Here is a 17,635-nt window from a genome sequence, read left to right as displayed (position 1 = left end):
TTCTGTAGACTTAAAGTAGCATGTTTTTCACCTTCAGACGAGTAACTCTTATAATAACACTATTATCTGGTAATAAGATTAATTTTAAGTAACATCCTTTGCACTTTTTAGTGCTCCATTTTATTTACATTTTCGTTTGGTTAATGCCCACGAAGAATCCTTCGCTGTGAGTCGTACGCTCGTGCTCAGGATTTCAGCGATTGAAGTATCGATTTGTTTGCACTATTTTCGGTTCACCTGGCATCCGGAGCGTATGCGTGATGTGTGAGCCAGTGTGGATATGGAAATGGAGATGGAGATGGAGGCGAGTGGCTGTGTGAGAGCAAAACAAGTTGGTGCATCACCTAGAACGCTTCCTTGCCTTCCGCTTGGCACAATACATTGCCTACTTATCGGCGCTGAAAGTTGATGACTTATACGAGAGTTTTGCCCTCCAGTTGTGATGCTGGTGTGCAACTATCCATCAATATTTGTACACGTGAGGGGATGGTGGCGTTTCCAATTATGTTTGTGTCCCGGCATCCTGATATCACGGTATCCTGGTGTCCTAGTCCTTTGGTCCTGGCGACTTGGCAAGTCACTTGAGAACCGAAGGGTTGGCATCCGCCAGCTCTGTTTGCCTCTTGGCGCCCAACAAGTGGCAGCAAAATATTGCACTGCACTCCATGGGGGATTCCTGTGCAGCTGATTGTCTGTGCTCCTTGGCATTCAGCCTGCAATCCTGCCATCCTGCGAAAGGGGCGTGTTTATGCGCTGGGCCACGGGGCGTATGCGTGTTAATAAGCTTACAAAGATTTACGTAATTATCCTCGGCGAAGCTGGGAAAAATCGGCAAAGCGAAAGTGCTGAAAAACATGGCACTGGCAACGTTTTCGCTCTTGCGCTTCGTATCGACATTGCAACGGTCCCTGATGTCCTTGTTTCAACCCTCACGCATCTGGGTCAAGGGCTCGGCTGCAGCAGCATTCTGTGCCATTTTCCAACCAATGCCAAACATCAAATTGGCATCAAGATCAAGGTCGCTTTTAGTGGTGGGGCGTGCGTGTGGTGGAGGAGCTGAAAGCTTAACAGGCGAAATTATAAGCATTTCGCCTTAGTCCTTCCTAACCCCTACTAAATTTCCCAATTTATTTCGAGGGCTTAGACACGAGGCGGCTTATCTGTCGGCAACCAGTCATCACCCTTATACATATCTACATCTCCAGGACACCGCATCCTTCTGCTCCTCATCTGCCCCTTCCCGTAGCCTAACATACATTTGTATATACACACCTGCTACCCACTTCTATCCGGACGGACGGGCATTCGCTGCCACAGAAACTTCTCTTAATGGCCGTTTAATGGCCAAGCGCGGAGCTCTTGGCACGGTTAATTGTGTGATTTTTGGCCAGTTTATGTCGACCAACGCTTTTTAATGTGGCCTAAAGCGTACCAGTTGGGCATCTGGCAGTTGTGCTGTGCTTTTATTGATGGCTTCGGGCCTCGCCTCGCCTCGCCAATGGTGGCCACATGTAATGGCCGTGTTTTTGTGGGGTGCTTAAAAGTTATGCCTCTCCCTGCCCCCTATTATCATCAACCGCCCCGCCCATTAGTTTGTCAATTTGTCAGGCTGTCAGTTGTGCCGAAATCCTGCTGGCGCTTTTGGCCATTCGCCTGTCAAGGTTGGCCCAAATGCCGATTAGAACTTTGGTTATGCCAACTATTTTCTTGGTCGGTATACTGTAATCACCTTTAATACATCTTTAAGCTGTTGCTTCAGGAAAATTCTACATTTACTGAATCCATTTAGCACAATGATTTTCCCTAAATAAGTTGCTTATGTACATTGCAAATTTAGGTCGTCTTAATTAGGCTCATCCCTTTTAGGTCTTTAAGTGTATTTAATTCGTTGTTCTTGTGGATGTTATCAGTGTCATTTTTATTTCCTGGGCTTAACCGGCTTTACATGCTTAATGTGGCCATAATTCCTTGTTTGAGCCATCAGAAATCCTTGTCAGCTGATCTTTGAGATGCCATTGGGACGCCTCTAGTGTCTGATTAATTAAAGATTGCGGCCTAGAGAGCCCTTATTTTCCAAACGCATTTCCAAACAGCATTTCCATCGCTTTCCCGGTGGCCACAAGTCGGCAAACAAACAGATGCTCAAGTTGCCACGCCAATCAAAGGCTCAGTTATTCAATTGCTTAAATGAAACGTTAATTGTGTGCTCTTCAAACGCCCTGCGTACACGCCCACTTTCCACGCCCTTTATTTGCATCGATGCCCGGCCTAATCGTTATCATTTATCGATAAGTGCATAATTAACTATCAATAACTATTTTACTATTTCCTTTGTCTCGCTCCCACTCGCCCACGCTTTCACTTTAGAGTGGCTCTAATTCAAAATCACTTAAAATATTTTCATTGCGCTTATACCAATGCAGTTGGAAAGAGATGGAGACAGATATAGTGGGCGATGAGACAGAGATGGAGAGAAAGAGCGAGCGCGCGAGAGCGACAGAGCCAGGGAAAGCGAGCATGTGTGTGTGTGCGTGTCTGAGTGAGTTTTGCTTACATAATAGACACTTTATTACCATTAACTTAATTTACATTTTATACAAATGCGGCGCGAGTAAAGTGGGGTGGTCGAAAGTGGGAGAGGGTGTACGATGAAAGGGTAAAGCATACGTGTCGGTCCGCCTGTGTGCATGTGTGTGTGTGTGAGAGGAGCTTTTGTGGTCTTTCCACATATCGTGTGGGTCTGCTTTTGGCACACACACACACACAGGAAAATTTAAAACGAATCCACACACCCCCAAAATAGAAAGGGACAGAGAAATGGTCCAAAGCCCGTCTGAGTGTTAAGTCGACCGTGAGTGATACCCTGTAATGTTGCATAACCTTTCAGTGCTGCTCTTGAAATGTCTTAGAAGTGAAGTATAAGCTTTACTTCTAGCAAACTTAAGCATTTTTAAGGTTAAAAAACTATGATAAAAGAAGTATCTATAATAAATGAATATGTTAAATCGAATTATTCGATTTGCTTAGTCGAGAGTGCCCATCACTTTGCGACGGGCAGGGTAAACAGGGTATGCAAATCGCTGTGATTCCATTCCGGATAAATTCAATTTGCGATTACTCGGAACGTCGTTGTCGCTGTTGCTCTTCATTGTTGGCTGAATGCTCGCCAAATCTCTTAATGAGTGTGAATTTATGATTACATGCATTTAATGTGGCCCCCACCCCCCACTATTCCCCAGCGTGCCACGCCCCCCACAGCTCCACTAGCCCAGCTGGCGCCCCTTTTATGGCCGCCCAAAGCTTATGGCATGCAAATTGAGACACTCGCCGCCTTTTTTTTTGGGGGGTGGGTGGTGGCTTTTCCGCCCAGAAGGCCGTGGGCCATGCTATGTGCGCACAAGGACATTCACTTGCTACTGCTGCTCCTGCTGCTCCTGGCTTTTCGGCAGCCTCCCAACGATGATTCTGTCAATTTGAGTAAATCTTTTTAATGGATCGCAAAAATTAATCGGGTGGAATATTCTTGCTTCTCTCGTTCTCTTTTTATATAACTGCATATATATATATATATTTTTTTTTTTTAACTCGCTGCTCGATTTTACCCACTCGCCACTCGTGTGTGCATGTATGTACATATAAACTGCCACTTAAGTTATTTGTCAAGCGGAAATCGATTTTAGTTTTTCAATTTTGCGCCGAGTGCCAGGAGGGGGAATGGAAAATGCGGGGAGGGGAGACCCATTTTATTTGATTTTATTGCGCAGCATAATAAATAAATTAATATACTTACATGTGCGCGTTCGAAGCAATTTACAATTCATTATTTTGCCATTCTCAATTTCAATTTTTGCACACACATGCGTATACACACGAGCGACTGTCATCATAATGTTTCATTTCTGCACACTCCTCCCCCTCCCCCGCCTTACTTTTTTCAAGTGGGGGCCACCAGGGGCGTGCCTCCTCTGGGGGATGGCTTCCATAAGGGGGGTGTGGCATGGGGGAGGGAGGATACCAGGATGGGGAATGCCTCTGGGCAGCCCCAAGGCTCCAAGCTAATGAAAGCAAGCGAGACGAGGAATGAGTTCAAGTGGAATTTATGTCCACTTGGGGCCAGTGCCAGTTCACTTCAGTTCAGTTCAGAGGGTCCAGTGGAAAGTGGAGAGTGGAGAGCGGCAGTGGCAAGTGGAAAGTAGGGGCACTTTTATAATGTCCGACAATCGTTTCGCATTTTTGTTTTAATTACGAAATGCAGGCGAACAAACATTCGCAAAGTATTTCTCGTTGGCATAACTTTTGTCGCAACAATTTTTGCTTTCGCAAAAAAAGAAAAAAAAAAAAAGAAATATTTCCTGAAACAAGAAAATCCCGAAAAGCGGATAGAATAAATATTCCGTAAAGACAATACATTTTGTGTGAATTTTGTTGTTCTTAAAATAATAGCACAGCAACATCACATAGCAATAGCTCGTTAAAACATTTAATTTGGTAAAGTTTTTTTAGCAAAGCAAAGTTTTGTGCTGGATATTAATTTTAATGAAATATTTTCATTTCCAGCTTCATGTTATGCACTAAGAACTTAAATCTACAAAATCAACTTACAAGTCTAGTCGTTATTGCTTTTTTCGGGATATTGTTTCATTTTTTCTTTTTTGTGGGTCCAAACTTATCACTCTGCACGGGAAAATGAAGTGCTTATGCTCTGTGAAATTAAAGCGATCTTTTGGCTGTCCCTTTGGGCCAAACTTTGTGCCTTTTTTGGCCCAGCATCCAACTATCGATTGGGCTCCTCTCATTTCTTATTAATCCGCAGAGCCCAAATTCTTTCGCAAAATTAATAACAATAATCGTGAGCGTTGGCCGGCAAGGGCAGCAAATCAAATTGAGTAAACTTGCGGTCTCAGGGGGCTGGGTTTGGGTGGAAAATGGAAACGGAAATGGTAATGGTAATGGGGATGGGGTGCTGAGTATGGTGGAAAAACCACAGAATGTATAGACTTTGCTTTCACTTTGTAGCTGGATTTTTTAGAATTTTTTCTGCGTTTCTGCCCCACTCCGTTTAGTTCTTTGCATTCTGCCATAAATCATTAAAAGCACATCAAGTAGGAGTCGAGCGGGCGGAGCGGGGGCGGTGGCAGGATGTATGGGAATAGGGAGGGGTGGGTAGTGTGGGGTGGTTGAGCGGTGAAGGCCATGGCCATGGTGAAATGGGAGTGGGAAGAGGCAAGTGGCAAGTGGGATGTGGGAGGGAGCCTCTCCAAGGACCAAGTCAAGCAATATTCAACAATTTATTTATGTTTACGCACCACAAACAATTGAGAGTGTGCTGGAAAGCGCTTTCTCCTTGCCACCGCTCTTGCTCCGCTTTTCCTCCGCCTTTCCTCCGCTCTTGCTCCGCTTGGCCTTCTCCTCGTGGCCGCTTCAGTTGGTCAGGGGCAAAATGGTTTAGAGGGATGTCTTCGCTCGGGGACAGAGGATGTTTTCTATTATTATTTATTTGTTTTGCTTACACAGAAAAAGTTTATGCGACACAGGGGTCAATATTATACAAATATTATACATGTTTGCCATATTAAATATTTCAATTTGATGGAGTGCAGGCCGTAGCCACAAATACAGATATGTACATATGTACATGGCCTTTGAACTGGATTTAATTATATTACTTTTGCAGCACAATATGGTGGAAACATTCTAGGGGGGGATGATGCAAACAACATATCGAATCGAATTTAAGGCTAACAAGGTCCACTTTAAAAGCTGAAAAAACGTACCGATGCCACAAAACGACAAGCAGAGACTTAATTATGCGATTTTATGTGGGTATTTGCACAAAAATAATTGTATTGATTGCCCGCCTCTGCGAGTCTCAAGTTTTCACTGGAACTTTCAACCAGAGAACTGCAAGGGTGGCATTTTTTGCCACTCGACTCACACCCTACAATTTTGTGTGCGGGTGCTACCCGCCACGCACATCGCGGGTACTTACAAACACACAGTATAAATCTGAACATGCAGACAAGACACCCCGTTGTGCGCGCACCCGAATCAATACGGTGCTCTGCGTCGCGGGTGCCGATCACACTCGGTCACATTACCGTTAAACACATGGGTGTTTCCAAAAATACTCGGGTGTTTCCAAAAATACTCGGGTGGTCTCGTAGATAGTCGAGTCAAAGACAAGATGCGTAACTCCATACGTTTTACACTTCATACGTTTACACACTATTCTTTCGGTGTGGCTCTAGACTTTGTCAAATACGTTGTATAATATGCCCTTCATCTTATTATTATATATTATTATAATTATATATATTATATTATATATTATTATATAATATATTATTAATATATATATATATATAACTTAATTATTAATAATAAATAATAAAATTAATTAATTAATAATAATAATAATAAATATTATTATTAATAATTTAAATATAGATTACAGTAAAAATAATAGTAATAGTAATAATGCTAATAGCCGAATCTATGTACATAAAGTCACAAAATTCATTTCAAAAATGACTTTATGTAAGAATATTTTTCATTAGAGTATTCAGCTAGCGACGTGTGAAAAATTACAAGGCAATAAAAACGGGTGGCACACATTGAGTCCATCAAAGAGCAAAGACATGAGCACGAAAATTTTCTTGGGTATTCCCTTTTACCCTTCATTTCTTATACCCGTCACGCTTCCACCCATACAAATTTTAGGCGTACAAAAAATGACCAGAGAACTGCAGCCCGCGTACAAAAAATGACGTGCGGCCGATCGTTGACTGTGCGTCCACTCACCCAAACGGTTATTGTGCAGCAGGCCTCGGGTGGTTTTTTTACTCGTAACAATAACACCACGTTTGTAAAACACTCGAGTATTTTGTGTTGCCGTAAGTAGGGTGTCAAAAAAGACAGGGGTGCCTAGAGTACCGAGTGTTTATCGGGTGGACGTAGAGTGCCAGTGGCGGGATGCAGTTCTCTGCTTTCAACTTTGATCAAAGCAGCTGCGCGATGATAATCCGCTCCGGCATTAAGGGGCTTTTCCCAGTAAATTTTTAATTAGATAAACAAATTAAATCTGACGCGGCGGAGCACGCACATCCGCCGCCCCGACGAACCGGAAGCCATGTGGTTCGCATACGCATACGCATCCGTATCCGTATCCGCATCTGTATCCGCATCCGGATCCGTATTCGGTTGCGTACCAGGTGATGGCATCGTATGGATGTATGTAGATGCATTAATTGCGTCACCACCAACTCCGTTAAATAAACAATTAATTAATGGCTGTGGGGAGTGACCGAGCATTATGAATGATAAATCATGCATGTTGCTCTGCTGATTATTTCCCAATGATTCTATGAATATTTAATCTCCCCTCGTGTATGTGTGCGTCCTCAGCCCTTTGTTCCGCCTCCAGGGTAATTGCGTTTCGTGTCATTTCATTTGTACAACGCTGTCGCACTGTGCCAGTTGAAAAAATCATGTACATATATATATAGATAGATATATGCAAAATGAATTAACAAATGGCAGCCCTTACATAAGGATTCTCGTGTTCGCAGCGCGAATTATTTATACTGGGTACCAAATATCTGATAATCGTCGCTACTTGATGAATATCACTTACTTTATCACTATGGTTATGGATCTCGTGGTGAAAAAGTTGCTAAGCAAGAGCTCTATAGATATCACTAGGTGCCTAAGAGTATGCAAGCACCTATTTTTAGCCGGGATGCCAGATGGAAGATGCCACTTATTTTTAGCCGGGATGCCAGATGTGTGATACTCTTTCCTTTTCGAATTTCCAAATATAAATTGTATTTTCAAAAGTTTGCAAATTACAAATAACTCCTCAGTTGCCATAACTTACTTGGCTGTGGAGTAAGTACTGTTCTCAATAACTTTCTCTTACTTGTCAGAAGTTTGCACTGCACTTTCGCTTGCGCCCAGTTTTATGCAACATTTTCGCCACCACTCCTACCTACCTCTCTTTCCCTCCGCGCTGTGCGTCTCGCTTGCTCTTTTTTGACACTGGCACGATGTTTTGTTGTACGCCATGTTATCTAAGCTAATTAGTTTTGCACATTTCGCTGATATTTCGCATCGAAGGGGGGAATTTGAGGGGTTGGTTAAAAAAAAAAATTGAAAAAAAACTGGACAAATGGCACAGACGTGTGGTGGAGGTTTTGCGGATAATCATGTGGTTGTGGTTAGATATACACCTTACCAGCTATGTGCCATATAGCAGTAACTGGCAGTCGTCGCATCGAAACCAAATTCAATTAAATGCGAAATTCCATTCGATCAAAAACTTGATGTCAAATCCGACTTTCCAAGCCCAATCCTCCAGGTGCATTGTGTGCGTTGTAAAACAAAAGCAAACTGCCAAAGCTCTCTGGGATTAGCTCGGGGAAAATATTACCTTGAGCCTTTGTTCCCACAGCAGTTCCCCTTTGCTTGGAACACAATGCCTTGATGCAACTCGAGCGAGGATCCTTGGATTCGCCTTGCAGCCAGGTCCAATTCTCCCAGTTCCCCAGTCCCAATCCCAATCCCAGTGCCTCAATCCCAATCCCAGTACCAGCAATCCTAAACCCATTGCCAGTTTAGCAACCGGTTCCGGGAGTACCAAATACGGCTTAGTTCCAGAATCGTTGGTGGCTTTGTTGGAGGCCAGTAAGCAGCTTACACTCCTCCGCCACTCCAGCAGTTCGTTCCAGCTGCATTTTAATTACCTGACAACATTTAATTAACAGCACGAAAGATGGCACAGCCTCGGGATGCGAAGTTGGCAGTACCCATCGGAACTTCAAAAAGTGAAAAAAAACTTGACGTTTAAATAAAACAGTCTTCACAAAATCCATGTTTGTGAAATGTTTATAGTATGCAGCAGTTTAAATACCAACTGAAAGTACGGATTTATTTCATTGCTTACTTTTAGACACTTTTTTGCAGTGATTTTAAGTTCTTTTGATTTCTGTTATTTTAAAAGTCAAACAGGGGAGGGATAATAATAAGTAAATATATTAGAAAATATCATAAATGTGGTGTTGTGTAAGCATACAAATAAAGTATATTAGGATTTCCTTTGCGTTTCTGTGTAATTACGTGGTTAATATCCATAAAGTTATATTTTGCCACAGCTTTACTCTGATAAGCAAACAAAGTACACAGCTACAGGGTATTAAAAGTGAATGGAAGAGCAAGAGGGACTGCGTGAAAGCAAAAAAGCGACCGAGCATTTCGTAATACTTTTTTCTGTGAAATTAAAATTGTATTTTAGCCATAATCTGTGCAATTCAATGAGCAACATGCGAATTCAATTGAATTCAATTTCAAAGCAAGAGCAGACAGAGCCGAACAGCCAAGGAGGACCAAGTGGGATAGACAGGAGCTGGAGCTGGAGCAGGAGCAGGAGCAGGAGGAGGAAAAGCTGGCTGGCAGGAATCGCTTTGTATGGTCTTCCATAAAAGAGGAAGACGACACACACACACACACACACGCTGACAGCCACACACAGACAAAGGGGGCGGTAATGGGCAGTGGGCGTAACAGTTTACAGTTTTACAGCTCGCTTTTTTCTTGCCTCCTCGCCATTTATTTCTTGTTTTTTTTTGCTCCACTGTTTTTTGCACATTTTCCAGAGCAACGCAAATTTTCTGGCATTTCCACTTGGTCCACTTTGGTTCGATTCGATTAGGAGTAAACGCCCGCCCACTTGGAATCATCTTGGATCCCTGCTGGCCTCTGCAGCAAATGCATTTATGTTTTAATTCGCTCAACCAACTTTGTAGGTGAAGGCGTCGGCATTGGGACGCCGACAAGGACGAGGATGAGGCTGGGAATGGGGCTGGGTTATGGGGATGGGGCTGGGTTATGGGGATGGGGCTGGGTTATGGGGATGGTGTGCCTCCTCTGCCGTCATGTGCTGCAATTCAGTTAAGTTTTGATTGCTATTTTCGCTTCGCTTCCTGGCCCGCAGCTCGCCTGCTGCCACAATGTTGCCAGCGGCAGCAAATGTGTGACATTTCCGTTTCCGCTTGCCGCGTTAATGTATTATGCAACAGGCACACACACACACACATCCTCTTGCAACTTTTTAGTTGTAAATTGCCGAATAACAAAAAGAAAAACATAAAAATAAACCACAACAAATGGTGCACACAAAGGGAGTGGCGATAACAATGTTATCAAAGCCCCAAAGGGGCGACAAAATCGAAACCAAAAGCGGAAGTTCCAAGGAACCGTTGCACAAACGCATCTCAGGGAGTCCGATATCCTTAGTGCGGAAGGGGGCACGACCATGACCATGACCATGACCGATCCCCATTCTGATTCTGATTCTGAGGTTGAGTCCTTGTCCATGGCCTCTTCTATATCCTGGCCTCATTTTCGTTGTTGCATGTCATAAACAAGCTTGTCAAGCAGATATCCACAAGCGAAAGGCAACAGAAGGGGCAGGAAGAGGAGGAGAGTGGAAGGAAGCGGAAGCTAGGGAGTTTCGAGAACATTTTAAATTGCACATAGGAAATGGACTCATTGTTCACCACCATGCATACCCTAAAAAGATGAAAGTCCCGGTCAAAAAGTGGTTGAGCAACCTAACGAATAAACGAAACCAAAGTCAAAGGCTTCGTATGAAATGCCTGAATTTATGGACGCAATTCATTACAACTTCCCTGACCACCTAATTGCCCCAAACCGCAGTCCAGTCCAACTGACCTTTCCGCATCCGCATCCGCATCTCGGTAGGCATTCCGATAGCATACATACTGTACGAAGTTAAAGTGGCACCGCTGCAACCACAACGTATTTTCGAATGAGACGATGTGGGGTAACCAGGTGTGCTCACTTCCGTTGCCAGGTGCAACTGCTGCTAGATGCAAGACAGCATGTCAAAGTCAGCCAAGAAAGCCGCAATCATGCTGTTCCTCTACGGAATCGCATCCGCACTCCACATAAGCCTGCACAAGGAGTTCTTTGACTACTTCAGCAGCTCATCGCATATGCTGATGTACTATTGAATACCCTTTTCCCACAATATATTGATGAGCAGTTATATGTGGGTTATCTGCTCGACTACCCTATAGGTCTATTAAAAAGATTAGACTTAGTCAAGAGCAAATAGTACTTATCAACTTTTAACTTTATGACCTATCTGATATACCCTAAGTTTGATGATAGTTCGATGGGAAAAAATGGTGAAAGTTGCACGCACGGAGAACAAACATTTTTCCCCGAGCATTTGAATCTCGATGCGAATGCGAATACGAATGTGCCACTGAATCTGGAACTTATGGTGATGTGGACGCTGGATGCTGAATGTGAATGTGAACGTGGAAGCGACGTTGCCAGTGGCCATATGCGGTTTAACCCCTAACCTTTGGCTTTTCAAATGTCCACCCCAGTCAAAGCCGATATGTGTGGGGTGGGGGCTATCTAAAAATGTCTCTCCAGAAAATGGAAAATCAGAGGGCTTACAAAGGCTGTTCCTGGTATGAGCACTTACGCCCCAACCACTCGATGCCTCTCAACCGACCCGAAAACCAACTTAAGGGTAAAAAACGGAAGGCAGGTAAAGTGGCGGCGATAAAAATAAGAGTAAATTACCTTCAGCACCTCAAGGATAAACATATCCCAGGACAATTAGGAGCAATTTGCAGGACAAGACCCCAGTGAGTTGTGCCCTTCAATGCTAAATGTTAATGCCCATTAATATGCAGTGTTGCATTGGGCGTGTATGAGTGCTGACGATGCTGATTGATATCCTTTTTACCCATCTCCAACAGTTCCAGGCTAAAGTGCTTTGTAAACTTTTTTGTGCAAGTCCATTAAACAAAGCTAAGCTGAAATTGAGCGTGGCGCCCGAGCAGGGACCCCGATGTGGTGGACAGTGGGACACTGTCGGTGCGTCCATCTGTCAATCGGTCGGTCTCTGCTCTCGATCTGGGCTGACTGCGTCCCCCGACTGTTCCCCTCCTGACCGACCCTCTCTCACTGTCCCACTGTCTGGCTGGCGGTGCCCGAGTCAATCAATCACCCACAAAATTGGGTGGACTGGTCGAGTGGCGTTGAAAATGTGTGGCAACTCAAATCAACTAACCAAATACACACATCACTGGCCAAGGGAAATCGAGTCGGTGCCTGAGAATCAATTGAAGTGACATTTTATTTTCCTTAAATCGATGTAAAAATTGCACCACGTGTGTATCAAATATGGTGGATAAATCTCTATTAGTAACATTGACAAATTCCGAATGTAATTAATGAACGTTGAGCTAGATTGAATAAGAAGGCGATGCGGTTATCAATTTCACACCAAATTATGCTCAATCACAGCCATTATGTTTGCGCTTGACCCGGATAATTTGATCAAATCCGAACCCGCCCTGATTCCTCAAAAGAACATAGTCCGTATGAAAGGAGTACTTAACTGGTGACATTTCTGATAGTTACCATACTGTGGGCCACTTTAGCACGTGGTCCTATTAACGCCACAATTGGGTTGGGCATGGGTGGTGCCACAATACATAATATGGACGGTTGGTGGGGTCACCAGGCAGGACCAAAAAGGACATGCAACAAAGGGGCAACACACTAACTGCATGGTGCACAAAATTAACCTCAGAAAGGTTTTCCCTACTTTCGAAACCACAGGACATGCAGTGGACGGACCTGTGCTCCATCCATTGAAAATCCCTGAAAACAGTTGGCACCGATAGTCGAATACTAGGCTTAATTTAAATGCAGAGAAGCGTTTATTTGTTCGTCGGACGATGTTAACGTGCAAGCATTGGTTTAGTAACGTGCTCGTTTATTTAGTTGGACTGGCTCGGTGCTTTTCAGTCACCTCGGCGGGCGGACAATGAAGGCGTGAAGCATTTCCCGGAAGGATAATTGCCGGGGAAAGGAGCGCAGGACATCGGGTGAGAGGAAGCGAGGAAAAGAGAAAGAGGGGGAGCGCGCGAGAGTTCTGTCAGTGGCATAGACAGGCTAATTAGCTACCACACAAAGCCGCAACTTTGGTGTTGATTGCCAATTTACAAGCTTAATGAACTTGCGACTTGCGACTGGGGACTTTGGACTTGGGGACCTGTGATTTGCGGCTTGCGACTTTGAGTTGCCCAAGTTGCAGCGGTCGGCGGATGAGGATACTGGCTGCTGGATACAGGATACAGGATGTCTGGTGACTGTGCAAGTGCTCTAAATCAAATCGAATCGCATCAAATCAAATCAAAGCCGTTGCCCACTGGTTGCGTTGATCTAATAAAAATAGCCCACTGATCCCATCCGATGGCCATTATTACGTATCCATGTGGACGCGTTTACGATGGCGCTACCACAACGCCATCATTAGTCGCTGGATTCCCTATTACTCCTGGCAAAAGTTGAGGTTGCGGCTTTAACTCCATCGCCATTAGCCCGCTGATGCACAGCCATCGAGCGAAATAGAAACTCCTCCTGTGGCATCTGAGTTATCGCGAAATTTCATTTCAACTTTTGCATAATTTTATGCTTATTATGGCCGGGATGTCGGGCTGTCGGGATGTCGGATTGTCAGACTGTCGCTGTCCCTAACAGGAAAAGAGGGGAGCAAACAGCAAACGGGAATGGGGACTCATCTCCAGCGAAGCGAAAAGTCCCTGGACAGTGGCTTTAATTACTTTGATGCATGATTTTGCTGCCATTTGCAATTTGTAGCCGGGGATAATGAGCAGGAAGAGCGAAACTTGCCCCGGCTTTATTTAACCTGCCACACGGACACACCGAGTGGATCGAGGGGGGCACACGTAAAGGATTCACACATGAGCTGGCTGTACCGGCTGTATTACAGCCGGGTTTCGGGGCTTCACGAGCTTCACCATTTCAGAGGGACACATGCGGTGCACGGATATCGAAATTTGAGTGCACAACGCGAAAAAGTGCTCACAATTTTATTCACAGACTGTTGGAGATGAAGCAATTAAGTTGGCGCGTTCATAGTCCTTGGGATTTTGGCATATCGCATTGCTTATAACACAACCCGCCAGCTTTCACCTTTTGACCAAATTCAAAATGCTGTCTAGCAGCGGGGTTTTTCCCCAAACTAAAGTTTATACTTGCTGAACCTATTAAACATTAAACATTTACCACTAAAGGTAAACTAAATGTGCCTTGATGCCGCGGCAGTTGCTGCTATTGTGTTCTCTTGTCGCTTTATCTGGCCTGCTCTTCTTTCCAGCAAGGACACTTCAAAGGAGAGAGAACACCGGAGCGGAGAGGAGAGTCGGGAGCAGACTGTCCAGACCCCGAAGACAGTCAGTAGCGAATTCCCCACTGGCGAGCAATTGAGCAATTGTGCAAAATGGGTAAGTGACAGCCAGACGAGCCACTAATGAACCACTCGAGCAAACCGGACACCTCGTGGGCTATCGCAGAACAGGCATTTCGCACCTGATGTTGCACCAATTGCCAGGATTCGTTGGTGGCAACCAGATAGCGCCACAAAGTGCAGGCCTTACAGTATATGGACGCTGCATAAACATCGATGCAATCACTTATGTCGATGTATGGTAACCGAAACCATAGATCAAATCTTTTCTATTTATTCAAAAAACTAACAATATGAAATCCCCAGAAAATACTTTGTTTCAGAAAACAATATGTGCTTGAAATTTGTGAGTCCTGTTCAATCTTTAATAAAACTTAAATAGATTCGATTCGAAAGCAATTTAAGCTGGAACAAAAAGGTTTAACTAACTACTACGAGTCCTCAATAATTTCGGCTTATATTGTTTTTCCAAAAACTAGTTAAAATATATATGAACAATATAGAATCCCCAGAAAAGCATTTGTTTTATAAAACTATTTATAGTTTAAAAATGAGATTAATTTCGAAAACATTTTAGCTGAAACAAACAGTTTTAACAACTACGACGAATCCCGAATAATTTATATTTAGTCTCCGAACGATTTTCACATAACATAACACACATTACAACAGTTTTATATAATGTGATTTTCCGGCTTAAAAAAGTAAGGAGCTTAGTTTAATATTTGTTAAATAATCCTGAAGACCCCACAAATCAAACACCCATCCGGTGAACATCATTAAGGTAACTTTTCCAAAATGAATAGAGAAGAATATTTCAAATATTCATAATATTCACAGGGAACTTTTTCCTAAATGAATAGAGAAGAATAGTTCAAATTTTCATAAGTAGATCAGATCATCATAATTTTGCATTTTTAATCCATATTGCCTTAATAATAAAGTTAAGTTGCCTGATTTTACTAGCAAGTTAGGCAATACTAACTACTCTGTTCCGTAGATGCGCTACGCTTCCGTGGTTCACCATTCGCCCGCTTTACGGGCCAGTCGACTGGACCGGGCCATCCCCGTCCGCCGCCACACCCACAGCATCCGCAACGCCCACAGGCGACGGGAACACATGGCATCAGTGCCCCGGAGCCGCTGATCGTGGTGGAGGAGTCCAATCTGCCGGAGGAGCAGGAGGACAGCTCTGAGCCGACGGTCTCAAATCGCGGCAGCCTGGACATCGACTCGCCCGTGAATCCGTATCTGCTCTCGCCATGGCGGGATCCACGCGAGGCCAGAAAGCATTCGCTGCCCTCACAGCAGGTGACCGACGGCATCACGGCCAGCCAGGTGCGCCGGCTCTCGGAGCGAGGCGGCGAGGGATCGGGTCCCACACCGAAGGAGGCCGCCTTTCTGGCCACTCTGTCGCAGGCTCCGGCGCCGACCGGACGTCGCCACTCGGTGGTGACCATCTCGAAGGTGCCCACCACACTCTTTGGGCGCTCGCGCCGCGAATCCGTGGCCGCGTATCCCAACAGCAATGGGTAAGTGGCACTCGGTAGTCGAATCGCAATATATAACTCATATTGAATTGTAACTAAGTTTGCACAAGAGGATTGGGGTCAAACTAGTTTCGTTGGCTTGAACACAAATCCCTCGGCTTTTGAAACCACACAAATGTCTAAAAGCATGCTATAAAAAACAGACAGCTTTAATGCACTCAAAATATATACATACACATGTAGTTGCACACTTGTTGACACTCTTATAATTGAGCTGCATTGAAGCGCTTTGAAGTCTTTTCGAAATTCAATTTGCATTTGCATAGTCGTTTCGTGAGCCGACGGTAATTTGAGTTATGCACTTCCGACTCATCCGAGAGTACTAAGCAATCGACCATCTGTTGTTCGTTATTATCACCGCAGGAGCAGTCGGGTGCTGAATTCCCGCCGGGAGAGCAACACAGGACCCCCATCGACAGACCCCATCGGCAGCATCCACAATCTGCAGCTGGACATCATGGACGACATCTACTTGCAGTCGCGCAAGGCCCGCTTGAAGCTCTGGACATCCTCCAACGAGAAGGTGTGCGAGGTGCAGACCGTCGACGAGGCCGGCTCCGGCCAGCCGGGCCGACGATTCACCAACCGTCGCTACTCGGAATGCCCCCAGCCAGGATTGGCCAGCTCCTTTCGCCGCGCCTCCGAGCTGCCGCCGTCGCAGCAGCAGCAGCAGCAGCAGCAGGCTCAGTCGCAGAGCTCGACTCGGGCCTCAACGCGTCGCAAGAAGTCGGGCAGTGGAACTGGACTACTGGGCAGTCGTACGGACATCGGCGGCATATTTAGCTCGTTGACCAGCTCGGCCATGGATATGCACCGGCCGGAACCGGAAGGCCGGGATGGCAGCTCAAGTGCTAGTTCTTCGGCAACGGCCACGGCCAGTAGCCCGTTTCTCAGCCAGACCTTTCAGGCGGCCGCTCGTGGGCGTGCCACCAGCGCCACGCCCACACCGACAACCCACAGCGGATCACTAGCGGTGGGCGGAGGAGGAGGCGGAGGGGGTGGAGGATCTGGAACAACTGGCGGCCTACTCGATCCCAATGCCGGTAGGTCGACGCGATCCAACAGCTTCGATGTGTCCCTGCTGAACAACGCCAAGCAGCTGGTGAGCGATGTCCAGGACAATGGATCGGCCACGCTGTCCGGTTGGTTTGCCAAGCGGCACACGCCGTTGGCGCGCAAGAAGAGCGTGCGTAGCAAGAGTTCGGCGGTGGCGCTGTCTAAGGATGTGCTGGAGCGGCTGCAGAAAAAGGATCCGCTAGGCGGTGACTCTGGCAAGCCGAAATTGAAGCCAAGGAGCAAACAGAAGACCTGGGCGGAGTCCACCAAGGCGACGGTGGATGCCACCATTCTGGGCACGGCCATCGAGGGTTTCCTGCGAAAGAGCTCCAACGCCAGCATGGGCGGATCAGGAGCTGGGTCGTCCGGCGGCGGTGCCTCCACATCGGCAGCGGCTCGCGGTGCCACGCCCAAGGCGTCCAAGGATTCGGGCAGCGCCAGTGGCAGTCCCGCCCACGGCGCCCGGCGCAGTCGACCCTCCGCCAGCAGCTCTGCTCAATCGCAGGCCGGCCGGGCAGTCCGCTCCACGCTCAATTGGTTCGGCAAGGCCGACGAGGACGACTCCAAGGACACGTGCGACGCCTCGCTCTGCGCCACGCTCAAGGACCTCTTCGTCAAATAGGTCGGGGGGCGCAGAGGCAAGTAAAGCACTGGGCCGAGTCCCCGGCTAGAGCAGCACACCGGTAAGTTGCGAATCCTTCGAACTATTTTA

The 17,635-nt window shown here is 45.8% G+C and overlaps 1 protein-coding gene across 1 annotated transcript in view; it reads left to right on the top strand.

The window, feature by feature from the left end:
- The window catches only part of LOC6614849 (pneumococcal serine-rich repeat protein), a 33,802-nt gene that overhangs the window by 11,781 nt on the left and 4,386 nt on the right, over positions 1-17,635 (top strand). Inside the window, exons 3-5 of the mRNA XM_002039231.2 lie at positions 14,228-14,354; positions 15,318-15,849; positions 16,231-17,606. Of these exons, the coding sequence (XP_002039267.1) occupies positions 14,351-14,354; positions 15,318-15,849; positions 16,231-17,545 (1,851 nt within the window). The 5' untranslated portion in view covers positions 14,228-14,350 and the 3' untranslated portion in view covers positions 17,546-17,606. The remainder of the gene's footprint in view (positions 1-14,227; positions 14,355-15,317; positions 15,850-16,230; positions 17,607-17,635) is intronic.

The sequence above is a fragment of the Drosophila sechellia genome, chromosome X (assembly GCF_004382195.2).
Source record: "Drosophila sechellia strain sech25 chromosome X, ASM438219v1, whole genome shotgun sequence".
NCBI classification, from domain to species: domain Eukaryota; kingdom Metazoa; phylum Arthropoda; class Insecta; order Diptera; family Drosophilidae; genus Drosophila; species Drosophila sechellia.
This window is presented reverse-complemented; position numbering and strand designations above follow the sequence as displayed.